Genomic DNA, 25,940 nt, shown 5'->3' on the forward strand with positions numbered 1-25,940 from the left:
TTAAAGCCGCTGCATATAAAGCTAGAGCTTAGTTAGGGTTAGCGCTGTTTTTCTTACCCGACCAAGGCGTCTTAAGAAGGTCCAAGTCAAACAACGTTCAACATCATTCAAGTTCTTCAACAAATCAACACAAGATCATTATGAAGACTAGTTTCCTGATATTCAATCTGCGATATCTATTGTGATCCCACCCTTCAACAGAAACTCTTTACAATAACCGTATAAGGGGAACTATCTACTCACTAAAATCGCGCCACATTACGCAGCAAACCGAGCTTCGAAACTGGGGCCAAACGCAATCGCAAAAAATCAACAGCGTCTAAGATATTCGAGACTCAGCAAGACTTTGTATCTCTCATTCCATTAATTTCATAGAGACTCCCAAAAACTTTCACTTCACTTACACCAGCGCCCATCAAAGAATCGCGATACCTAACAACCATGACAGCAACAACAACCTCACCTTCCACATTTCCCCTCTTCTCCAGCCTCGCTCCTGAATTACGCATTCAAATATGGCAAGAATTTCTTCCCTCCGAATTTCCTCCAGCGCTCTACTTCTACAAAAGGGGTGTTGGCAACCCCGAATTTTCACCGAATCTGACCCAGGTTACTGCGACGGAGTCAGTGAACACTTCAGCACTGAAGATCTGAACAGGGACTTGGAATTTCGCCACGATCTTCTTGACAATATCCACGTTCAGACACCTCTCTTATTTGTGAGCCATGAGGCTCGAAGTATCAGCCTCATTTGGGCACGCAGTCATGGTATCGAAATATGCGGAGATCCACTTTTCCCACGCTTATCTCTTCCTTTCAACCCCGTTAGGGATATACTTTATTTACCTGCTACTGAGGGGTACAACTTTTTCATGGAACCTCATAATCGATCTTCTGAGGAAGACATAATTAATCTAACTCCTGGAATATTCAATGAAGTTAAGCGTTTAGCTGTGACAAAATCGGGACTTGAAGCTTACTCCGTCATGGCAACATCCAACGGATTCTCTGATCATTATAGAATCGAAGCACTGTATATTATTATCAAAAAGCCACGGAGCTTACTTCCTGTTGATGATGATTTGCATGTGCAGTCGCGATGGGAGTGTGCGAGCTTAACATCACGTGCTTTTATTTTAGACAGCAATAGGTCGGTCTTTGAACTGAAAGGGAACGGAGATAATAAGGATGAACAGAGACACCTTTTGACTCAGGAAATTAGTCGACATTTGACACCTGAATTTATCACCAACTCGCCTTCAATTCGTGAGATTCGACCTGTTTCGGCTGTCAAAGGTTAAGCAGGGGTTCATACGATGTCACTCAGTTCCAGATACCACAAATCTAGATTATCAAAATTCTATGCGAGACCTTTTCAAGAACTCTCCTATGTGTATGTTTGACTTTCCCCCATTTGTGACATATTAATCAGGCTGTTTAGAACGTGCTCAAATTCCCTGCAATTGTCTTCCTATCCTGAAACGAGAGTGTCTACGAGATCTTTGAAGCTATGATCTGAATTCAGGAGCTTTCGTTAGATGCTCATTCTTAAAACTTCAACATTTCCAGAGCACTGGGACGTAATACTACCAAGATACATGATATCACTGGCATGGTTCCGATGACACAAGATCTTACTATGATATCACTCATACCAATCATTCATCGAACCTGCATGCAGCTCTTGTATAATTCCATATCAATTCTAAACCATGGGTTGTATGGCCTAGTTCTTCTCCACATTCTCTCAAAGGGTTTACAAATCATCTTTAGTAACATTCACAACGGCCATCTAATGTATTCTACAATTAGATAACTAGTCCAGTCCTGTATCTTGTTACTTCTTTTTTCGTTTCGAATTGTATCCTGTATGAAGATCTAACAGCTTGGCCCATTTCCATGTGATCACCATAATTTGTCATACTCTCATCTGATCTGCTCCCTTACAAAACTTTAGCCATATATCCATTTGTAAGAACAACCCGAGAAGGATATTTACTGCTTTACAATTCCTACACACCGCACAAGTCTATATTACGAAGTTCAAGTGATAGTTCGCCTTTATCTTACTAGCGAGGAGGCACTAGTGAGGCTACAATGTAGCCTTCCTCATAATAATATTCACGACATCGACAAATAATTATCTCTCTGCTTTCATCCGCAAATTATTCGGGAAACTACCATCCTCTTCTCAACCACTTGTGATTAATTAATTACCTGCCTCCACACAACGCCACCCATCTTCAGCTATCTTTTTGATTGTACTCGCAAAAATCCAGTTTCCATCTCCCATACTCACTCTTATCGCAATGGTGCGATCCAAAGCCGCCGATACTTCCACAGCGGAAGCCCGCAGCCAATCCACCAAAGCACGAGCAACAACCAAAGGCGACAAAAACAAAGAATGGGAGGTTAAAGAAATTCTCGAAGTCAAAAAGAAATGGAAGAGTCTATACGTTCGAGCGTCTTGGGTTGGCTATCGTGAAGAAGATCCAGAATGGTATCCCATCTCCGACTTCAAGACCTCGCCATACTTGTTGAAGAAGTTCTATCGGGAAAATCCCAAAGCGCTTGGTCCGCCTGCACAATTAACTGCTTGGGAAGAGGCTTTTTAGGCGGGAGAGGAAGACTATGAGCACTTGAATAGTAATAAGTCTATGGATCCATTCTCAAAGTCTAGGTATCTTAAAAAAATGTTTAAGTAGCTTGATGAGTAAGGTCATTTCTTTCTTCGAGAAAAATACGGAGCCAAATATTAACTTAAATGGCAGGGAATTGACTCAAAATATACATGTGCCTGGCGAATGAAGGAATTTCATTATCAAATACCCTTTCTCCGAACTGTTCTACGACTATTGTGCGCTTGCTGGATAGCTTTCGATATAAGATATAATAATCTCACGACCTGAAGAAAAAGAGCCATTAGAACCTATGTACTAGATTTCTTATAGAATTTCATATGGAGAGGAAGAATATGAAGAGTTTCCATGGTCTGAGCTGGCTTCACTGTATCTATGAGTGGACACCATGATATAATACACTTTGAATTCAACTCGGATCAAGTCTATGTACTTTCAAGCTCTCGATGTCATCAGTATAAAGTTTCTCCTTAGCGTACGACTATCTCATCCGTCGCGCGACACTAAACAAATCTCGCATAAAAACTGCCAATCAAAGCCCCCCAAAGGTTTGTGTTGCACATCTTTAGTATTTGAATTACATGCTCTATCTTGGTAAGTATGGAATAGTCCCCATTAGTTGATACTCCTTATGGGATGGTTCTGTGTCTCGGGCGTGGTGGACTAGTGTTCTATGAACGAATGACAATAAGAAGTCTTGGAGATTAATAATGTTGCACATCTCTGGTATGGTCACGAAAAGATTTATCCTAGTAAGTATGAAATGCTCGTTACTAATCCATGCCACTAGAAGCTAGATGAATCAAACGTGCTCTTTTTTCGGAAACTAGACTGGTCCCATGAGGACAAGTAATCATTAGTGCCCCTCAAAAAGATATGTTGCATATCTCCAGCTTTTGTGCTACGTACTTGATCCTTGCAAATGTTAAATATCCATCGTTGGTACATGTCACCACTGTTCGATAGTGACTGAGAATCTTTCAAAGTTATTATAGTACAGCTAGGTAATTTCGCTCTCTTGATTGAATACCAAACTAAAACAAAGCTTAATCATCTATAAATTACTGCCAACTAGCCCTCACCAAGTATACGGCCTCTACGGCATAAGCAGTACGGTCTTCGGCAATCACTAAACAAGCGAGTAGTCAGGAATTCAGCAGCAGTACAAGTAGAATATAAAAGAACTTCTCGCTCATGACTAAAAAGGGTTCTAAAAAACCATTCAATAAGTTCTCTCTATCTCTCTCCGCCATTATCAATCTTCAACAATCACAGATCGCAACAGAAACAATTTCCTTCCAGGCAAATTATAAGCTCTACTACCCTCACGTCACCTTTTACAACATACTCCATCAAAATGAACACCATTCTGTACATCATCGCAGCACTTTTAGCTTATGAAGCCATCTATTTTCTACATGTTGTCTCAGGGAACATCTTAGGTGGCTACCTCGAAATGAAAGAAAAGAAGTTACAGCATGCTATGAATCTCAAGAAAGAGGAGTCGGAACAAGCTCTCCAATTAGCGAAGTACAATTTTGAGGGAATATGTGCGGAAAGGTAAGATATCGAATTCTTGATGAATAACGATGGCAAACTCCTAGAGGTTTACGTGCTAACTGCTATTAGAGATCGATATAAAGATGATCTTGCGGAGATGAAACTCAGAAACCGGGAACTTTTGAATACTCTCCTCAAGAACCTTTCGGAAAGAAGCTTAGGAAAGCGTAAAGCAGATGTTAGTGGGGCGGATAAGGATTTTGAAGTTTTATGAGGTTTTTAGGAACCTTTATCTTAGGGGTCAAGAAGACCTGGGCATTCATCGACAACAACAAAAATGTTTTACTGTCAGGGGTGCACACGCACGTAGCACGTATTTGGGATTAAAGCTGAAGAGGCATGACGTCAGATTCTTTTCGAAGCTTAGCTCTTCTCTCTTCATAGTTTATAATATCAATTGAAACTATTCGATCTCTACAGTGCTTTGATACCTTCACTCTGTTAGTTCTTTAATATACAATATCCGATTTATAATACATTGAATAGTTAGTTGACTCGATATGAAGTCTATAATAGTTCAAGATGTGATACAATCGAGGAAAACTGTTACTATTACATGACTACTAGTATCAATGGTCAAGCGGATTAAAATCTAGATTTCAAAATCTCCAAGAAGTGAAGAAGTCAAAGGCAGTAGTAGAATACACGGCGTTAGAAGGAAGAAAATTACTAAATTTTTCTTTTTTCGATAGAGGGGAAAGTAGAGAGAAAAGAGAAGAGTGAAATGGAAAAAGAAGAAGAAGGGGAAGAGATGTAGCAAAAGAAAAAGAAATCGAAACAGGAAAAGCTGAAGAAAATAATCTCTTGACTTGTGATTTTCGATTCTCGATAGGTACTATTAGCATCCAGATTGTCGCACCACATATCTAAGCAAATGAAACAATCTAAAGCGAAAGCTTGTTATTGAAATACGGCTATGTGAAAGTATCAACAACTTAATGAATATCTGCAATGTCTTAACAAAAAGCATCTGAAAATTGTGTCCAAAATATTCACTCTCGTGACTCAATCTCTAAAGCCACGTTGCCATATCATTAAGAACAATATTAATCAACCGAGTTTTTAACTGCTTAAAAGCCATCACTCTTTACGATTCCAACCCAAAATTATCTTCGCCATAACAACTTTCTATCATCCGTCTACAATTTCATTCTCTCTTCCTGATTTCGATTTCCGTCACGTAACACATCACCACAACATCATCTACCCACCATGTCCTTCGGCCAAGAACTAGGTAAACTCTTGGAAAATTGGTTCTTCATCGATATCATCCATAGGATGCTCGCAATATTCAACGATAACGGCGAGAAGAAGAAGCTCCGAGCAGATCTTGAGGAGGCGCAAAAGAAAATCATCAAGTTGAAGGAGAAAAACTCAGCTCTTAAAGCTAGATTGACGCAGTAAGTTTTATATTTATTGATACCTGCAAGGGTGATGATAACGTCAAACTAATGAGTACATAGACTTGAGAATAGAGTTGCGGATCAATTCCTCTAGGGTGGTTTTGGGAAGAGCTTTTTATCGTGATGTCCGACTGTTTTCGATTTTACACTATAAGATTCGATGTTACGAATATACGGTCTAGGATTTGCAGACGAAAGGATGTCAATTTCAATAGTGATTAGGGGGTTTCAGCAGTCGTCTTGAGTAGTCAGGTTCTAGATATCGGGTACCGAGTGGAGGGGTTCACAGCGACTGTTTTGGAGGGTTCAGGGATGACTTTGTGTTTTGGGAAATTAATGGCTTTTCGGAAGGAGTTGCCTGCGGTATCTATAGCTTTTGGCTTTCACAATCGTAATGTTTTTATGAGAGACAATAGTCTATTTGAGCACCTTTCAATAAAGCTTCACACGCTTACTGTCCACCTCAAATTTGGCAAATTCTAGTACGTCCAATGAATTGAAGTTGATCAAGTATATTTTAGAATTCACGTATAAAATAAATCTCGAAAACAGATGTAGGAATAGTTGTCTCAGAACTCATGCCGTAATCATGTTTTCTTCTCCAAGGCAAATGTTGTGAGAATGTGTAGAAGTGACATCCATCACACTATCGTACATATGAGTGATTTAGGGAGACTAAAATAAGGGAAGAGTATCAAGAAAAATGATGGGCATCAAAATTCTAGTTCCGATATGATTTGAATGTATATCATCCTCTTCGTACAATAGAAATAGAGTACAGGCTTCGAATCTTCAACCGAAAGTACTTAGCATCAGGACATAGCGGTAGCGTGTATTCGAGTAGCACGTAGTTCTGGCTATGAGAACACGCATAGCACAGTTGTATTGTATTGATAATGAATCTATAATAAATGGATTTGTCAGGGTATAGATAATAATAAAGTGGCCTACCGCTTCCGCTTGCTCACCCGGTTCGTTTAGTTGGTTGTGAATTTAATCAACAAGATAACATTCCGAAAATAAACCTTCCTAATATCTTCGCTATCCGAAGTTCTTCTCGACCACATACACACACACACACGCATACACACACATGTTAGTTTCAGATTATCCGAGTACTGATACCGCAAGGAAATTCCGAGTCAGTTTTGGAAGCCCATATACGTACATACCTTCCATACATTAACGATAGTAATCCAAGATTCGCAATCTATCAGATCTAACCTCTCTATCTAATCATAATTTACCGAGAGAAAATATATCGAATTCGAAATTTCGAATTCATTCATGACTTTTGATTCACGAGTGACACGAATAAATGTTCCTTTCTGATCATGTAACTATCTAGTATTATCAGCAACAGGTGAGTGAGTAACATTATGATCGGGGCATTTGATGTACGAAGAAATATCATATTACTATGATCCTCACTTTCAGAAGCCTCTATAGATAGCCTATCACTTAATAAGAGGAAGAGTTCAAAAGAAGAAACTCTATCCTCATTAATGAATTTCAGAATATCTACTTGAGTTATTTCAGAGGATCTAACCTACCCGTATCGATAAAAAGTATCCTATTCCTATCTTGTATAATTTTGGACCCTCCCCTCTCCCCCCCCCCAAAAATCACCAAATGAGAGAATAACCAGAATCACAACAAACAGCCGAAGAAGATCAATCATAATTTTCGTCTAAGCGAGCGTATCGAAAACTTTAAATCAACACCTACCTCAATGTAAGTTACACCAGCCCGGTAATCAAACAAACGTATTCCCACATCCTTCTCTGCCACCATAAAAATAAAACGTCTTCAAGCCCAAATGTTTTCTTCTATCACTCAAGTCAATAAATGCCGTACCTACCTAGCGAGGTAGGTACCCGAAACACAACCCCCTCACCAAGCACGTGCGAGAAATCAACATCCACCTTAGCGGGGGCATTACAATTCCGCCGCGATAGAGTTTGACGACCAGGTAGGTAACATACCGCACCTCATGATTGGACATTGCGTCTATTTTATTACATGTGTATATATTTTTACTCACAGAGTAGATTATTACTTATTTACTTACTTCCTAACTTACTTACTTACCTACTAAATAAATCCATCCATCAATCTTACCAAGCATGCGGAATTAATAATTCCACTTTCTTTCTACCAGGAAAGTATAAGCACGATCGATGATTCAAGTTCCACTTTAAAGTGAAGTAATTATATCTACATGTATACTTATATAAACCTTCTCACCCTCGTCCTCATCCTCATCTAAATCCTCTTACTCCCCCCAAAAAACCATAACCATAACTCAAACCAGAAAGTTTCCTTCAAAATTCATTCCCTCACATCTATCATTCTAATTACATTACAATACATTACATTACATCTCCCATCGCCCATCCACATCCACATCCACATCCACATCCACATCTACTCCCATCCACTCAACTCAAATCCAGACTTTCCACATTCACATCCACATTCACACCCCTCTCAACACCATGTCCGGACTACAATACTATGCATATCCCACAGCGGGCGAAGAAAAACTCAAGCAGCATGGTTACAGCCAAGCCGTTCGAGTAGGCGATCGTATTGAGTGCGCGGGCCAAGGTGCGTTGTTGAATTTTCTCAAAAGCAGAGTACTACGTACACTTACACATATACATACACATGAATTCCCTCTCCAGTCATGTAGATTCAAATCCCAAATCCCAAATCCCAAATCCAATCTCCAGATTCAATTCCCCCTCCCACCCCTCCCCATCTCATTTCCCCAAGCACACACACTAACCCCCTCCCCACCAGGCGGCTGGGATCCCCACAGCAACCTCTACCCCCCACCCTTACCCAGCAAATCGACCAAGCCTTTTCCAACGTACAGCTCAACCTCCAGCACGCCGGTGGTCTCGGCTGGAGCCAAGTCTTCCGGGTGAATTCGTACCACGTGGATATGAGCGACGACGCGCTCGCGGCCATGACGCGGAACTTCAAAAAGTGGATGCCGCACCATGCGCCTATCTGGACGTGCGTGGGAGTAGAGAGGTTGGGGGATCAGGAGATGAAGGTTGAGATTGAGGTGGTGGCGTTGGATGGGGAGGGGGCGGAGAGGGCGAGGGAGGCGAGGGAGGGGGGAAGAGGTGAGGGGAAGGAAAAGGGGGAGGGATGATGTGTTGGGCTTGCGTGTAATGAATGGAGTTTAGAATTCAAGCAAGAATTCTAGATCCAGTTTTTGTTATCACTGGTTTCATATTATAATACACGATATGATACTATATAATTCAATAAACCCCATCCATAACAAAAATCAAAATTGTATCCACGATTTTTCTTGGCCACTAAACCCATAATATGAAAAGATCTAATGAACTATCCCACATAATCTCTTTCGCGAGGATCTCTCTACCACTATCAAATTAAATTACCCAACCATAATAAGCTTCCTGACGCATCTAAGCCGAATGATCCATCCGCAAATCCGGGACATCAAAAACCACCCTGTCCTCCAAGATCAAAATCACGAGCAGGACTAAGAATACCAGGAAACTGAGAAGAATCTCTCCACAAAGAACTTGAGTTGGCATCGTCGTTCAGCATGAAATCAAGTTGGCCCATCCACGATTCATCTCCATCTTCTACCGAGAATGCTGCGGTACAGACATCTGGATCAAATTCTTGGAGTGGGTCAGCCGCGTGTTGAAGAAAGGTGTGAGGATCACAGATATCGTCGCGACTATCGGCGAGAACTTTTGGAGTTGGGATTGTATTAGTATCAAATATTTCTGATAGATTGATTGTAGAGCCTTGAGTAGTATTTGAACTATGTTGAATCGAATTGCTTATATCAGCTTGTTGAACATATGTCGAGTTTGCCAGCGTCGATACTGGGTTTGGCTGGGATACCTCGCCAACGAAGCTCCACTTGAGCGGCAACCGCATCAACGACATTCCACTGCACAGCCAACTCTTGAATCTGTGCAATCGCTTTGCTAGCCACTGGCCACTGATCCTGTAGAGCCGTTAGAGTCTCCATGCAAATCTGGAGTCTGCGGCGCGTGAGGGATATTTGAGTTGATGTGCGCGAGGTACTGAAGAGAAGATGCATGATAGATGCTGTGAGGATATGATGAACGATGAATGGAAGTGCCGCGGTAGGTTTACTCTGCTTAATATTGCCCAAAGATGGGAGTGTGCATGTGGATTCTGCTAGATAGTGTTTACGAAGTAGGTGGATATATTGCGTCATGCGAGTTGCAGCAGATGATATCGTCGCAAAGGCAAGTGAAAATGAGTCACTTGCAGGTGGATCGCCGAGATAAGGGCGATGAATCATTAGAAGAGACATTTGGTAAGACATTTGGAGGAAGAGGGCGGAACGTGGTGGTATAGATGCGGCTGTGGAGGTGGGAATTAGCAGCCAGGATGGCATGGCTCGTTTAAATGCTAGAAGTTCTGCTCGTGCCAAGAGTAGTAAACGACTTCTTTGGGGAAGCTCCAAGGCTTTAAACTCGAAGGAATATCTGCTTCTATGTTAGTATAAATTTGCTCCCTGTGTGGGGGGCATGTGTTACATTTGGTCCATGAATTGGTCGTGCAATTGCCAAAGTCCACAATTATAGCTGAAGGCAAGCTCATCATGTGAGGCCTCTGCGCCCAATAGAGAGTGTAGAATCGGTACCTGCACACGACGCCATGGAACCACACAACTGATGCCAAGCATAGTGGCGGCTATTCTATAAAAATGAAAAAGCATTAATATCGAGTGTCTGTGGAAATGTTGTCATGGGCCATTTGAGATGAATGAAATCTTACCGATCGATAAAGAACAATGACCAGAATGTCCCGAGTCGATTTTCCTGCTCTTGTTCCAAAAGTCTTTTAGAAGTGTCAGACTTGGAAAGAGCACCTAGACCAATCGCATGGAGACCAAGACCCATAGCAAGACCACCGGCCATAGCTAAAGAACACCATTTAGCAAGATTATACAGATTTTGACATGAAATCTTACAGATATATAGAGAGGCACAACTATCATGTTCCTGACTCAATTCCCTCCATGCAATGATACTTAGTGCTTGAACCACCGGAAGAGACGGTTGTTCACGACAAGCCTTGACCGAATTCATATCCATACATTCTTCGAATTCCTTCCCAGAATTCCTCTCTTCCTGAACCGTCGAAAAAAGAGCTCCGGCCGCAAAAACAGACCCGTACAAAAGATCCAGCGCCGGCTCATCAAAAGGATAGAGTTCGGGATATAGTTTATAAGAAGAAGGAATAAATTGATGCACAGGATTGAGCTGAGTTAAAAACAAATTCATGAGATTCATTTTCAAGCTCAGATTGTAACAGGCATCGTGGATGGGCATCATGTTGTTGAGAACCTGTGACCTTTTACGCGCTTCAGATCTGGCAACCACTGCATCGGCGGAGGAAGGAATACAGAAATTACCAGATGGTCCACTGAACATCGGCTCTCCCTTGTCACCAAGATCAAGTCTCCACACTAGTGTGGCAATATCATTAATAGCCGAAGAAGACAACGGGAGTTCTGTACGAGCCGTATTCCTTTGCTCCCCATCCAAGACATTGGGTCGATGAGATGATAAGCTTGAAGCTTCCGTCGTGTTCGCCAACGACAAAGTACTGGAAGGATTTTCGGACGACACTAAACATGAAGCTTGGCCTGCCTGCAGCTGTGCCACCTGTGCACGAAGTGTAGAGTTCTGCTCTTCCAAAACAGCCACGTACTCTGCATCCCATTGCTTGCGTCTTGATACATATACAATCAGTTCATACTGATCAGCACGTGATGATACTGAGTGCAGCATCACTCACTTGCGTGTTTCAACAGTTCCTGCATATTGACAATCCTTCTGAGATACATTACAGAGAGTGCATGATGGGCGTAGGCCATCACACTAGGAAATTTCAGCGAATGCTCCGCGGGATTTATAGCTAGGTATATATGGGAATTCTGCCCTAGCCTACCTTTCGTTTTCTCTTTCGACACTCCTCACATGCTACTCCGATACGTTTTTCTTTGCGGTGTAACTCAAGATTCATAGCTACATAGGATGAGAAAGTAGCTGACAGTATCAATTGTACTTCACCCTCTATTCTTCTTTAATTGAATTGAATAAACAGTTGAAGGTTGAATCTTTTTTCTTGTCATAGTGTACGAAAGTATGGAATAAGTTACATTACACCGCTTTTGTTTTGCCATCAATGAAATCATGCTGCCCATACAAATGATCCCGGCTGGCGAAGGCGGTAGAATATACTTATTCCATATACCTAGGTACCTCCGTAAGTCAAATTGGTCTATCTGATGACCCCGAAACTTCTTACAAAAAAAAAACGGTACATTCTACAATATCAAGACAAAAATCGGGATAATTATTTCACTCATTTCACTCATCTCAATTAACCTACCTAGATATCATCAACTCACTCCCTCTAATAAAAGCCCTTTCCTTTCCTTTCTCACTCTTTCTCCTTGTTCATACTATCCCCTTCTCCATCCCATCACAACCAAATACTACCTAAGTATTATTCCAGATCTTCACAGCTATCTAGATATCCACAACTACCTACCTATTCACAGCACATTCAAAGGTATCCTGAATCTTATTCCGATATCAATCTACCTACCTACCTAGATAGGTATATTTTTTCCCATCTTATCCTATCCTATCCATTCTATCCCATTCCCTAGGAATCCCCGTTCAATCCTTTCCCACCTAGGTATTTTATGTTCTTTATTACTCTGTTCATCATGGCCCGTCCCCTTCAACAATAGCCCCCAATCCAGAAACCAGCTATTCAATCTCCACCGCCTCTCTCTCCTCTCTTCCTCTCTCTCTCTCGCTCTCTCTCTGCTCTCCTCTCTCTCCTCTCTCTCTCTCCTCTCTCTCCTTCTCTCTCTCTCTCTCTCCTCCTCTCTCTCTCCTCTCTCTCATTCCTCCCTCTCATAACCCCCTCTCTATCCCTCCCTAACCTCCCTAAGTGTAATTACCTATCCACCAACAAAGCCTGTCCTCCTCCCTCTCTATCATTCCCTCTCCATCATACCCTACAACTTTACTCCCTTCCCCTCACTCCTCCTATCACTCCCCTCACTCCCCCCCTCACTCCATCCCCTCCAAGACACAATACACAATACACAAACCCCATTTTTCATAAACCCCTAAACCTCTAGACCCCTCTAAACCCCTCTGAGTAACACTACCTATCTCACCTATCTCACCTATATCATCTATATCACTTGCATTACATCACTCATATATATCACACCACACTACAACAAATCAAATTAATACTTAATATCACCGAGTGAGTAAGTAAACAAGTAAACAAGTAAGTCAATAAGTCAATAAGTCAATAAGTCAGTAAATCAGAAATCCTACCCGTTCCATAAAACCCTATTCCCAATAACTAAATCGAAATCGATGGACCAACTCAAACTCAAAAGTAAGGATTAATCTAATCCAAACACCTACCCCCACCCGCAAAGAATTGTTTCTTCCTAGTCGGATGATTTGAAGACGAAGAAGTATCAATGAGACAGACACACATACACATATACATACATACACAAACATTAACAAATTCACATCGCATCACATCATATCCACACTTCCCAAACCCCCAACAAAACTTCAAACTTTTGTTGCTATTATTTTGTTATTTCGGATTAGATACTGGATCATCCTGAACATCCCTGTAGGCGATCTCTCTCCTAGCTAACCTCTCTTACTATATATCTTCTCATTCTTCTTCTCAATGAATGATATGCTCAATGAGTAAACTCACACAAACAAACCACCAACACCATGCTATCCCATCCCATTCCATATGTATATCTGCCAAACCTAGCAATTCCCAGACTCCGTGTACCGATTGCTGAATGACCATCTAATAATGCTCAAATCCCATCTAGGAAATTCGAGGGGTATCATCCAATTCCATATATTCATAAAAAGCAAAGGGAAAAAAAAAAGCACAACTCCACACCACCATAAAATAATCGCCACGTGAATATCATGCGAGAGGATCGTTGAATCGTCAAAGGGGAAGCGACCCATTAAAATCGACCTGCACAAACTCAAGCCGAACGGTGTCTGAACATTGGTGGGGCTTGAGCTTGAAATCCCACAATATAATCCTTTTCCTCTCCGTCCATCGTCGTAAATTTAAGTGGTACCGTCGTCAAAACATTCAAAAATTGCTCTCCATTCTTTCGATAATTAATAAGAGCAACCTGTGATTCCAAGCCACGTTCGAGAGCAGTTCGGATGGTCAATTTCGCCATGGCGTTAGGATCATTCTTTGGATTTTGTATTCCCTTCATTGTTGGTGCAGTGCCGAGGTAATCAAAAGTGTTTGGATTGTAAGGTTGTTGTAGAAATCTGCAGTTTTTGCCAATGATCTCGGATTGAGAATAGCCTGTGAGGCGTTGAAAAGGTTCACTGCAGTAGACGATTGGACAGTGAGGACGGGAGGAATCGCATAGGACGAGAGCTACACCACTATCGATATTTCCCAGGGGATATGTTGGATTTGGACGACGTTGGATTTGAAACTGAGTCATGTTAAAAACGCATGTACTTTCAAGAGAAATTCAACCAAACGAGAGCACTCAAGCTGCTTCGAAGTTGGCGTGGAAAACGTACCAGAATTTGTAATACATCGAAACCACTTGGAGCATACAAGCCTGGAAGAAACATGGAATCGGAAGAAGCAGAATCTCGACTGTCTGGTCTGGGACTTCCACCTTGTCGAATTTGTTGATCTTTAATGGCCGCATGTTCTGCATACAAGGCTTGAAGCTATTGTGAAATGATAAGCCTCATGCATACTTAAGATGTACGCATGTAATGAGAGATACATGACAATGTCACCATCTCTCTCTCATACACGAGTAAGAGTAAGGATAAGTAAAAAGACTCACCTCTTTCAGCTTCCTAAGCTCCTCCTCATGTTCAGGAGATAACATCATATTGAACGAGTATCTTTTCTTTTCAACGGTTCTTCAGAAGATGTATGACTCGAGGATTGAAGGATGGTAATACAAAGAATTACTTTGTGCTTCTTGACATTGGTGATGTTCTTTTTTCCTTCACCCTTTCCTTTATATCCATTCCCTCAAAATGCTTGTAAAAGGTTAAGAAATTATGATTCGATCGAAGTGGGGGAGAGGGGAGGGGGTTGGAATGGGTGGAAACGACGTTTTGGGGTACCGTTATTTAAGTATTTATGGGATTATGGTTTAGGATTTAGGATTTAGGATATAGGATATAGGAATAAGGATATTAAGGATTAAGGAATAAGTATTAGGTATTTAATATTTAGTCTCAAGTGGCAGGATAGGTCTAGGTACTAGGTACATTCTTGGGAGAATTGAGATGGCTCGAGATGGTGGTGGACGTAGTGGAAATAGTGTAAAAGTAAGAAAGTTTAACCAACCTTGAATGACAATCGAACTAATAAGAAAGATTATAAATGTACCAGTATCGATGTATCATGCGGAATTATTGAGATGCCTTCTGATAGTATATACCCCTGACTTCCTCTTAATCGTAAAGCTACTTGGTTCATCGTACCTAGGTATGTACGAAGTAAATACTCTATGATTAAAAATAAACATAAGCTGATGAGTAATAGAGAGAAATTATATAAAGTGTCGTATCTGATAAAATGTATTATTAATAAATATATATATATATATATAAACTAGATGCATACCCACCTATCAATGAATATAATCCCACCCAGACAGATATAAAATATTGAGAAGGAATGAAATAATCAACACGGCAAACAGAAAGAAAGGAAAAATGGACGATTCGATCGAGCATAGTACCGTCCGGACTCCGTACCCAGGTAAAAGGATGTTCAAAGCTTTTTCCTTCTCTCGATCCCCAGGACATCTCACTTTGAACCAAAAGAGAAGTGACGATCGACCAATCATATCGTCAAATTACCGAATTATGCGAGGAAAAAGATATATTCGGCACGTTTCTCGTCTATGACCACTGGTTACGGATGGATGGACTGGTCCTGATATCGAAAAGAATGATAAAACATTATAAATATTGGCCAAGTCATACTTCTGCTCCGATTGGGACTTGCATGAATCTGGAGAGGCTCAATCGGAGAAATAGATGAGACATCTGAATCTCGGGATACCTACTAGATATTCTCGTGATCTTGAAACAATCATAAATAATAATAAGCTGGAGTCAAGACGCAGGACATCATGTTCAGAATGCTGACTCATCATGTGACACTAGCATGGAGATGATGAAATCGAATCATAATAAAATATCCTAGGGAAAAACATCTCTGCTGATCAATCATCAATGTGAAGGTGAAACTCACATGCACATCTCAAGGCACATACAATAGCGAGAAAGATAACATTACCATCCATATCATGATATACCGGTGTCCCTTAGATATACTAGATGCTTCTTTTCCGGGTTGTTGATGGATGTCGATGTCGATGTCGATGATGATGATGATGATGATGATCATGCCTGTCTCTCTCGCTGGGTTGACACTCTCGACACTTTTTTTACATGCAGTGACGGTAGGTACGATATTCATATCCTTGCGTGCGTGCGTACATTGCACTTACGCCTGCACTTGCCCTTCTAACTCGAACCAGGTAGCTACGTACCCTCGCCCTAGTCACAAATCCAAATAAGTGGGGACTCACACCACATTCCGCGAATCGATCTGGACTTTAAAGTTTATCCGAGTACCGAGCCTCCTTTCATCTTCATACAAGTGAGTTACAAGTTACAACACCCACCTCCCCGCCTTCAAGTGTGTTCTACTTCTAGTCTTCTCCTCCGTACCTAGGTAGGCCCTAGCCTCCTGGGAGGTGCGGCACATACACATACCTGGCTAGCGCACTAGTATCGATTCGATCAATCCTAGATATCGATATTGAATATCGATACGATCGATGATCGAGAATTGAGAATCGATGATTGAGAATCGAAGGACGCTTGACATTTACCCATTACTCCTTTTTCACACACGAGAGTCGAGACATATTTGGCGTCGTGGATATGTACGGAGTAAGACCTCCTGTTTGAATGCAATTGAAGTCTTGGACATATTCACCGCTTGTTACGACTCACGAGGATTATAACATTGATTTGATTGCGGAATCTTTGCATTTCATGTTCAGAACAGAAAAGCGTTGAGAAAAATAAAAAAATCGTATGTTTATTACAAATCGTACCTGGGTATCCATCTAGTCACGTGTCATTGATCTCATTGATCTCTGGATTATATCATATCAATATGATTATGAATCGATTTCCTACCGGTACTATCAAATACTCAGTCATCACGTTTGTCACAGATGAGTAGGTACCTAGGCATAATATTCCAATTACAGCCATCAACTCTATTATGATTATGGATGAGTATGATGTCTGACTCAAGCCATCACTCAGGTATCCAACATGCTACCAGTACTAGATAGGTATACTCAATCGTAATCACCTCATCGTTCTACAGAAACCACGATTTCGGGATTGATCATATCACGAGTAGGATCTGGAGAGGTGATGTGATCAGATAGGGAGACATGTTACAACTAGGTAACCATCACATTTCGGAATCTGGAGAGGAAGTGGTAAAAGCCACACATGAATCATCTATTCAGCCATCATCAGCTATCCTCAGCCATCCAAGAGCTTTTCTCCATGGCCCGGGGAGCCCGACCTCATGAGATGTTTCATCTGCTACAGAGTTCTCTAACTTATCCTACAACTCAATCACGTGATTCTACTGAATCCCCAATCACGAGTGCAGACTAGATGCCTACCTTTAAGCATCTTGAGTCTCTTCCAGAAAGATGGGATTCTCCTGTTTGAAATGAATGGCAATAGGTATACATTTTATATCAAAACTATCCCATCCCATCTCATCCTATCCGGAACATTTTCATCACCATGCCATTTCCTGAATAGTCACCAATGTACCTACCTACCTACCTAGGTACACAAAAAATGACATTTAGATACCCTCCCTCTACCCTCTACACCACCCAATCAACAAACTTCCAAACACGCAAAAACAAACGCCTGCCTACGATCATAATACCTAGATCAATCAATCTAGAAGTCAGACTCATTAGGAGACCCAACAGATCAGGAAGACCCTCGACCTTAAAGATTGCCCAGTGCATCTAGGGATATCATATCTTCTCAGTCCGTTCGATCAACTTTCTTCTTCTCCTCATCATGAAATGTAAATTGAAAAGATGTCGATTGATCGTAGATAGGTATCTATAAAATCACATCAAATCATCACTCAATCTATATCTTATACTCTATATCTTAGTTTTAGTCTCATATCTCCAAAACACAAAACAAAAATGAAAAGTAGATGTAAAAATACAAAATCAGTCTTCAACAATGTATAATAATTTCCACCGTCTCAATCATCATCACCTGGACAATCATCACATATTCACCTCTCGACTCCCTACCATCCAATCCAATTCAATCCAATCCAATCCAATCCAATCCCCCCGGCATATCCTCGGCCCCCAACCCACCTCACCCCAAAATTAAAAGATCAAAAAATGCCTCAGGCCCCACATCCATCGCACGCGCAACAATTTTACATCCAACCCCTCTAAAGTATCCAGAGTAGAGCGATACAAACCAAACACTCATCCACCAGCAGCAGTTCTCCCTCTCTCCACCACACCATACCACATCCCAAATTAATCTCTCGATTTCAATATGGCGAAAAAAGGTATTTTGTCTCGCGTTTTCCAATCTCGTTTCTTGGGTTTCGGATACATACATACATACATACATACATACAGCTATCTACGCCTTGATATGCCATCCCCTCCTCTTCAATTCCTCATCTCAGAGATCTCATTCATAGCTTCCCCTCCCTCCCTCCTTTCCCCTTTCTTCCCCGCACACAAAATGCAAAAACACAACACAATACCTACACAAAAGAAACATAAACTAACACCCCTCCCCCTCCCCTCACAGCGAAATCCCGTACAATCCCCGTCCGACTCATTTCCATGGCGTTAACGGGCTATTATAAGACGCTTATTCGACCGCGGGCGCATCGCCCGCTTAGTATGTTGAAATATGATCCTGTTGGTGAGTTTTTTTTTGAGATTTCTTTTTTTCTTTGGGGGAGGGGGAGGGGGGGGGCGAGGGGCTTTGGAGGGAGAAGAGGGGTTGGAAGAGGGGTTGCAGTGGGAAGAAGAGTTGTATCGAGAGAGATGATGGGAATCAATTGAGTTGTGCTAGTGAAGGAAGAGAGAATGCGATTGGGAAACGCAAATTGGGATCGCTTTCTATGATTGAGAAAATGGAGTCAGAGTCAGAGCCAGAGATGCAGATTGAGAAATACGATTCGCGAACGAAGCAGAGAGGATATGGAATTTGGAAAGTTACACAAGCTACGACGTCGAAAATACATCTATTCACATTCGCATTAAATTCTGTCGAACAAGGAAGGAAGGGAATCTCATGGAAACCGAAATTCATTCAATTTATACTTCAATTGCTCTACGCAGCATGTATACGGCCGGTTGATTGTCTCGTCTCGTCTCGTCTCGTCTCGCTTCGCATCATGGATACTTCATAGAATCCCAACACGTCTGCGCGCTTCGGCCTGTTCCTCCCTCCTCTCTGAATCTATATTCGATTCCTTCACCTCTTTCTCTATCTCTCTACTACCGCCAACTCTAAATCTCAATCCGCCAGCTCAATCTCATATCTATCTCTCCTACCCACTTCTCCTTCGCATTCCATCGCAATCCCTCTCCAGCACTTCCACGCCCTCAAACTCAAGCTCAACCCTTCTCCCTCCGCCCCTCTCCTCACAAACCCCACTCAAACCCCCGCTCTCCATCAAACTTCGAAATTCATGCCCCTACCCCCCTCAAACGCTCCTTGAGTCAAACTTCGCTATACTCCAATCTCAAAGCTAACCCCCCTTCCCCATCTAGTCCGCAAAAAGGTCCTCTTCCTCGAACAAAAGCGTGGCGGTGGTGGTAAATAAATAGATCAATCACAATCACAATCACATTCGTAAATCTATCTATCCATCCACCTATCAATCAATCAATCAATCAATCAATCAATCAACCAAAATACCACACTTAAACCACGCCCTCACCTCACCTCACTCCATCACAAAACAACACAACACAATTTCAAAAAACAACGAACAATACATACACCTACAAAACCCCATAAAAAAAATCAAAGATACCACAAAAGGTATGCATGTACGCAGTGATAGAGATACGTATATATGCATGTAAGGAAAGGAAAGGACAGAAGGAAGGAAGTAAGGATTTTATGGCATACCTATACCAAATAAGGGAGAGAAATGATCATTTGACAAACTCTTCAGCATTTGCTGCTCTGGGATAACTTCAAAGAAGTGAAGAGAAGAAGAAGAAGAAAATTTACAAAAAAATGCCTTTATACTACACGAGAAGATACCATAGATCTTGTTGACATGGCTGTGAGTGTGGATACCATTACTCAAAGAAAGAGTGTACGAATAGGTTGCATGGAATGGCGTATGGAATAACCTCATGAATACAATCACCATTTTATTACTTGAAGCCACACGGCAAAATGGAGTGAATATGATTTGTTGGAAAATATATTAATGCAAATTCTAGGTTTCTAGATTATCTAGCTAAATGATACTTAACTTTTGTCCTTGTACTTCCCCGACATATATAAGCGATATTTGCGAAACAGCGAAACATATATGCTACATATTGTGGACCTGATCTCATACTTCTCTTACATCATGTAATAATTTTCCGCCATGCGATCTCTTTCAAGCCAATGAAAAACAGCCACTTCAAGTATGTTAAAAATATCCTTTTCTCCTTCGATACACGAATCGCAAGTTCTCAAAGCAATGTCATTTCTCTTTCGTACCTCCGAAACTGTGAAAGTTTGCAAGCACATACAGGAAGGGCAACAATAAAGTAATTGTTGACAACAACACCCGAAGGATAGGTGCTATCTTCCGCCTAAGTTGGGCAAATTTCAATTCTGAAGTAGTCAAGTCAGCGGTTGAGTATGATATTGCCTCCGGAGCGGTAGAATATCCACCTCACTGAGAATCTGGAATAATTGTCTTGTTTGTTGGCTGGCGGCGGTTGATTCTTGGGGCTTTCGCAGGTCTGGTGGATTGTAGATCCTGAGTATGAAGGGACGAATTTGATCTTGCTCTCTTCATAGCATTCCGCTTGATCTCAGGTGTTGGCTCATATCGAGGTTCCGGTGCCCTTAAACTTGCAACTTTTGGTTCTCCACTCGCAATACGATTGTAGCTGCCTGTACCAGTCCCACGGGTCGCTTGAAGTCCGATACTGGAAGCGTGATTGTTTCTTAGTGCCGGCCTTTTGAAAGGTCTCTCGTCTTGGTTATGAACTTGATCTTGTGAGGCATCGTGAGTAATAGAATAGTCCTGGTGATCGCCTTTTTTCAGAGCGGATTTGAGTGGCTTATTCGTTCGGCGTTGAACAGATTCTTCTGCAACTGAAAGAATAGCCCTGGACGCTTGAGTTGGTGTGTCGACAAATTCTCCTTCGAGAGTAAGCATGACTTTGTTGATTTTAGACTTTGGGGTCCCAACGTGTTCTTCTCCATAAGGATAGTACTTGGATCGACTCTCCATCTTTGCGATCTTATCGTTGGATAACTGACGATTTTTGTTGTATGCTCGCTGTAAATCCTCCCGGCTATGTGCAGATTGAACCATTGGCATAACATCCTCCAAATCAGTCAAAGGGCTTGTTGCAAGAGTAGCAATAGTAGAAAATGGTTTAATTGGCGTCTGACTTCCGCCATTGTTGTCGCTATATGTTTGCGAAGACGACAAAGTTCGTGGAGAGGTTTTGTTTACTTCGTCAGTCTGGAATTCACGGACCGTATGTTGGTTTTCTCCCATGCCGTTTTCAAGAGGTTGATAATGGAAATTGCTATATCGCCGCTCAGCAGGTCTGCGTGAAGACGATCGATTATCGTTGCGCGATGTTGGTCCAATTTCATCAACACGATGGGAATTGCCAATCATTTTTTGAGTACTTTCAGTCATCGCATTTATATCCTCCAAACGCTTTCGTAAACGATCGTTGTCCTTCATCAGGTGCCCATTCTCTTCGTTAATTCCACGAAGTCTTCTATGAGCGCCTTCAAGTTCAACTTTAATTCTAAGACCTTCCTCTCGACAAGCTTGTAATGATGCATTCTGACTTGCTTGCTCTTTGCGAATTGATAGTATCTCTTGTTTGTGTTCTTGTTCGAATTTCTGAAGTTGATCAGGAGATATGGAGCTTTCCTCCAAGCTTTGAAGCTGAAGCTTCTGCTGTAATAACTGGTCTTTGTATGTAGCTATCTTTGACTCAAGCTCGTTGATAGTCTTAGTATGCTTACCAGTCGTCTCTTCAAATGCTTTTAATTTTTCAATTGAAGTTTGAAGTCTCTTCTCAGTTTCTGTTTGTTTGTGTTTGAGGTCATTTACTAAGGAGTCATGTTGGGCGAGTAACTCCTTTCTTTGAGAGAGAGCAAGCTGGGTGGTCTCCTGTCGAACTTTTTCTGTAGTTGATCTGCAATCCATTTGAAACTTTTGATTCTCTACTTCCAATGCCTTCATGGCAGACTCAACATCTCGAAATTTTTTCTCTGTATCGCGTAACTGTTTTTGAGTAGTAGTGATTGTCGTTTGGTGAGTTTGGATATCTTTCTCGGCTTGACGCTTGTCATGATTGGCGGCGGTAAGAAGGCCTTCCAGTCTAGAAATCTCAGTGGTCAATGTATCGACCTTTTTCTTCAATTCGGGGTCTTCTCTCGGTTCAGCAAGTGAAATTGTGAGTTGTTGGGTTTTCCCCATCAACTCCGAATGAACATCTGCCAGCTCTCTAGTCAACTCATCCATTCGGGTGACATTATTCTTCAAGTTCGCTTCTTTTGATTTCAGATTCGCCTCAAATGTGGCATTGCTCTCTCGGAGCATATTTATCTGCTCATTGAGCTTGATTTTTTCATCTATATCACCGCTGATTTGAATGAGTCGTTCCTTAAGATCATCAAAGAGCTTGACAGTAGACTCCTGGAAAGTAGTATCCTTGCTACCGTTATCATCAAATTTCGTTTCAATTCTAGAATAGAATTCTTCGAGAATCTTCGTCAGAGTTTGTGGCCACTCCAATGTTTGATTGAAAGAATTGGTGAATGTTTTTGACATTCGGTCAATCTTTCCATTGACGCATTCGGCAGAATTCAAAACCTTTTTGAGAATCCCGTCTTCTTTTGTAAGTTCTCCGAGAGTGTCGACTGGTGGTTTTTGGAGAATTTCCATGACTTCTTTGTGGCGATCCCGGCCGTCATTGATTTGATTTTGAAGTTGCTCGATGCAACTACGTTTTTGTTCTAGTTCCTCCAACTTTAAATCGTAATCAGCTTTGAGGCGTTCATTCTCACACCGAAGTTGATCAATCTGTTCAATATTCTTGTCTCGCTCGCTTTGTTCTTCTCGAACCTGCTTGATTTCGTTCAATAAACATCTCATTTTCTTCATTTTAGCATCAATCTCCCTAATCTCTTGAATCTTCAATGCTCTCAACTTTTCCATCGATGCCTTCATCACTTTTGAATCTTGTCTAAGAAACTTATGGCAAACGACGACATCATTGATGTGTAGTCTGTAGTCATTAGATAAAGCATTCAATCTCTCAACTCTCTTTGACAATTCATCTTTGCTTGCCTCTAATTGTTCGTTGATTAGATCTGCATCTTGCAACTGAGTATTGAGAATTGCAATCTGATTCTCTTGATCTTTGATAAGGTCTTGTTGTTCCTGGAACTCAGCGATGGCATCATGAAGAGCATCGAAATCTAGGGAAGATCTCTTTTCGCAGCTACTGACGTGATCTCCGGTTTTGTTCATTTCGTCTCGAGAATGCACAGATGCTAATTTGGTGACTTTGGACGCACGAATATGACCTAATGTTTCCTCAGATATTCCTTGAGGTTCAAGGTCATGGGGTTTAATTGGCTTATTTACGACTTTTCGCTGAGCCTCATATTCACCCTGAGTTCGTGGAGTTGCTTGAGATCGAGGTGTCTGGGTTCGGGATATGTTTGCTTGAGATACAATGCGCGAAGGTTCCTGATATACTGGAGAATGTCGATCTGTTTGCATAACAGGATGGCCTGGCTGGAATGTGGGATTCGGAATCGATTGATTAAATTCCTCAGCAGAATCTTCTACTTGTGGATTATCTTCATATTCTACAGGATTCACCGTGAAATCTTCCCTTCTGCCATCCGAGACTTGAACTTGAGAGTGTGACAGAGGATCAGCATTCTCCACTGACTGGTCCATCGATCCTCGCCGGACAAGTTTGTCATTGGTACGAAATCTCTGGGGTTCTGATCCCAAAGCTGGTTGAATCTCGTTTGAAAGCTCTTTCTCAGCAAATTGAGGCTCTGAATACTGAGGTACTGGTACTGGTACTTGAGGTTTGCTTGGCTTTTCTCGGTGTGCTTGCAATTTTGGTTCGTCCGCAAAAGCTTCTGGGAATGGACATTTCTTGACTAAGTTACCATAAACATTGATTTTGCTCACGCCGAGACGATTCATTCTACGAGAGAGTTAGTCGGTAAACTTGAGACGAAAGGGTAGATATACTTACTGATTCGAGGACTTTTGTCTTAGCCGGAGGCGACCCGCATAATGGATTGGCGTAGCAGCATTTTGTTGAGGTGGAGGTAACTCAACCAGCTTAGATGGTTCATCGTGAGAAGCTTTCAGCACCGGAATGTTGTTCGATTTATTGGAAGAGGCCACTTCATTACGGCTTGTAGACTGCGGAGTGATATCATTTGGAATTGAGATATTTCCTTCCGTCTGAAGTGGCAGATTTGCTATGCATTTGGTGGGATTGTGGATAGGAGGATGGATCGCTGAGTGGTTCTGAACAATGGGTCGTGCAGCTTCCTTGGGACCGCAGGCGTTGACTAACGAAACAGGATCACTATCGGGAATTTGATGACGTTGAGAACTGCTACACAAGGCTGAAGAGACAGATCTCGGAGGATGACCCGATTTTTGTAGATGTACGTTGCAAGTATCAGGAAAACGCACGTTGATTGCCGTGTTTTGAATGGCAGGGGGTAGTATCTGCTCTGGAGCTGGCTTTTCGGATGGAGCAGTGAGAACATTGGACTTTTGGTGGTGTCTGGAAGCCTTGAGAACTGGTAGAGGGACGCTTTTGGGATGTTGAGCCGAAGTAATTGGAGGCATATTGTGGGTATCAAATGGTTGTTGACTCAATGGCATAACTTCAACAACAGGGATTGCTTCTCTACCCCGAATCGGCCTAACAGATGCACGGACGCGAACATCGGTGATGGGATGAGTTGCAGAAGCATTATGGTCACCAGCGGATGCCTTCTGCGTATGGTGCACCGAGTTTGTTGAAGGTTTACCGTGAAGCTTGGGGATGGGAGTTACTGTCAAACCATTAATATCCAATTGGCCTGATAGCTTTGTAGCTCTGTTGCGATCAGCTTACCTTTCGCCAATACTTCGTGGGATCTCTGTGTTGTTTGAGCTGCAACTTTCGGTCCAGATGTATTCTGGACTGTCGATCCATACTTCCCTGGTCCAGGGGGATATTTAAAAGGAGCTTCTGTTGGCTCTACTGGCCTAGAAAACATTATGGGTGGCGACATGCTGTTTGGGCGGGCGACATCAATGGCTGATCCGTCATTCTCCGATACATGCGGCCCTTGACGTGATGGGTATGTATGATCGAATTGAGCAGAATCCTCAATAGGCTGAGTATCTATCTCAATGTCTGCAAATTGAGTCTCTTCAACAAACGATCGAGAACCAAAACTGACTTTTTGAGTGTCTTTTTGATCAGACTCTTCTTCATTCCGAATTGCTTGGGTATCTTTTTCGATGTCTGCAAACTGAGTTTCCTCAACCAAAGAATTGTTGCTATCTTGCTGACAACGGTGAGAATGGTGTTGCTGGGGCATTGATTGTGTATCCAAGACCATTTCATCCGCCTCGGAGCCAACGTCAATCATTTGTACATCATCAGCGTCAAGTTCTTGTTCTTCATCTCCATTTGAACCGTAATACCCATCGGCACCGCCAGGAAATGCATCGTCAAGGTAATCTTGCTCAGGGGGAGGTGAATGGAGCGGAACAACGATTTGGCTCTCCTGTTCGTCCGGGTTCAAAGCCATTTTGACGAGTGTGAATCACTAAATTTGTATAAAAATTAGATATT

General features: G+C 41.9%; 8 protein-coding genes across 8 annotated transcripts; 5 read left to right on the forward strand and 3 right to left on the reverse strand.

Annotated features, from left to right (window-relative positions):
• Window positions 1-515: 515 nt before the first annotated feature.
• Window positions 516-1,301, forward strand: EAE97_006528 (uncharacterized protein; the record flags this gene model as incomplete). The annotated part of the gene is made up of 1 exon (XM_038877041.1): window positions 516-1,301. The coding sequence occupies one exon, from the start codon at window positions 516-518 to the stop codon at window positions 1,299-1,301; it is 786 nt and encodes a 261-aa protein (XP_038731973.1).
• Window positions 1,302-2,309: 1,008 nt separating this feature from the next.
• On the forward strand, window positions 2,310-2,615 carry EAE97_006529 (uncharacterized protein; the record flags this gene model as incomplete). The annotated part of the gene is made up of 1 exon (XM_038877042.1): window positions 2,310-2,615. The coding sequence occupies one exon, from the start codon at window positions 2,310-2,312 to the stop codon at window positions 2,613-2,615; it is 306 nt and encodes a 101-aa protein (XP_038731974.1).
• A 2,796-nt stretch (window positions 2,616-5,411) lies between these two features.
• On the forward strand, window positions 5,412-5,696 carry EAE97_006530 (uncharacterized protein; the record flags this gene model as incomplete). The annotated part of the gene is made up of 2 exons (XM_038877043.1): window positions 5,412-5,599; window positions 5,663-5,696. The coding sequence occupies 2 exons, from the start codon at window positions 5,412-5,414 to the stop codon at window positions 5,694-5,696; spliced, it is 222 nt and encodes a 73-aa protein (XP_038731975.1).
• A 2,404-nt stretch (window positions 5,697-8,100) lies between these two features.
• On the forward strand, window positions 8,101-8,768 carry EAE97_006531 (uncharacterized protein; the record flags this gene model as incomplete). The annotated part of the gene is made up of 2 exons (XM_038877044.1): window positions 8,101-8,216; window positions 8,408-8,768. 2 exons carry the CDS (start codon window positions 8,101-8,103, stop codon window positions 8,766-8,768), a joined length of 477 nt encoding a protein of 158 aa, XP_038731976.1.
• Window positions 8,769-9,085: 317 nt separating this feature from the next.
• Window positions 9,086-11,665, reverse strand: EAE97_006532 (uncharacterized protein; the record flags this gene model as incomplete). Its single annotated transcript, XM_038877045.1, has 7 exons — window positions 9,086-9,402; window positions 9,458-10,119; window positions 10,171-10,332; window positions 10,412-10,556; window positions 10,608-11,371; window positions 11,438-11,520; window positions 11,591-11,665. 7 exons carry the CDS (start codon window positions 11,663-11,665, stop codon window positions 9,086-9,088), a joined length of 2,208 nt encoding a protein of 735 aa, XP_038731977.1.
• Window positions 11,666-13,706: 2,041 nt separating this feature from the next.
• Window positions 13,707-14,600, reverse strand: EAE97_006533 (uncharacterized protein; the record flags this gene model as incomplete). The annotated part of the gene is made up of 3 exons (XM_038877046.1): window positions 13,707-14,183; window positions 14,275-14,430; window positions 14,553-14,600. The coding sequence occupies 3 exons, from the start codon at window positions 14,598-14,600 to the stop codon at window positions 13,707-13,709; spliced, it is 681 nt and encodes a 226-aa protein (XP_038731978.1).
• Window positions 14,601-18,967: 4,367 nt separating this feature from the next.
• On the forward strand, window positions 18,968-19,740 carry EAE97_006534 (uncharacterized protein; the record flags this gene model as incomplete). Its single annotated transcript, XM_038877047.1, has 2 exons — window positions 18,968-19,178; window positions 19,611-19,740. The coding sequence occupies 2 exons, from the start codon at window positions 18,968-18,970 to the stop codon at window positions 19,661-19,663; spliced, it is 264 nt and encodes an 87-aa protein (XP_038731979.1). The 3' UTR covers window positions 19,664-19,740.
• A 1,003-nt stretch (window positions 19,741-20,743) lies between these two features.
• On the reverse strand, window positions 20,744-25,896 carry EAE97_006535 (uncharacterized protein; the record flags this gene model as incomplete). Its single annotated transcript, XM_038877048.1, has 3 exons — window positions 20,744-24,278; window positions 24,330-25,149; window positions 25,212-25,896. The coding sequence occupies 3 exons, from the start codon at window positions 25,894-25,896 to the stop codon at window positions 20,744-20,746; spliced, it is 5,040 nt and encodes a 1,679-aa protein (XP_038731980.1).
• Window positions 25,897-25,940: the final 44 nt, after the last annotated feature.

The sequence above is a fragment of the Botrytis byssoidea genome (assembly GCF_014898295.1).
Source record: "Botrytis byssoidea strain MUCL 94 chromosome Unknown BBYS_012, whole genome shotgun sequence".
NCBI lineage: Eukaryota > Fungi > Ascomycota > Leotiomycetes > Helotiales > Sclerotiniaceae > Botrytis > Botrytis byssoidea.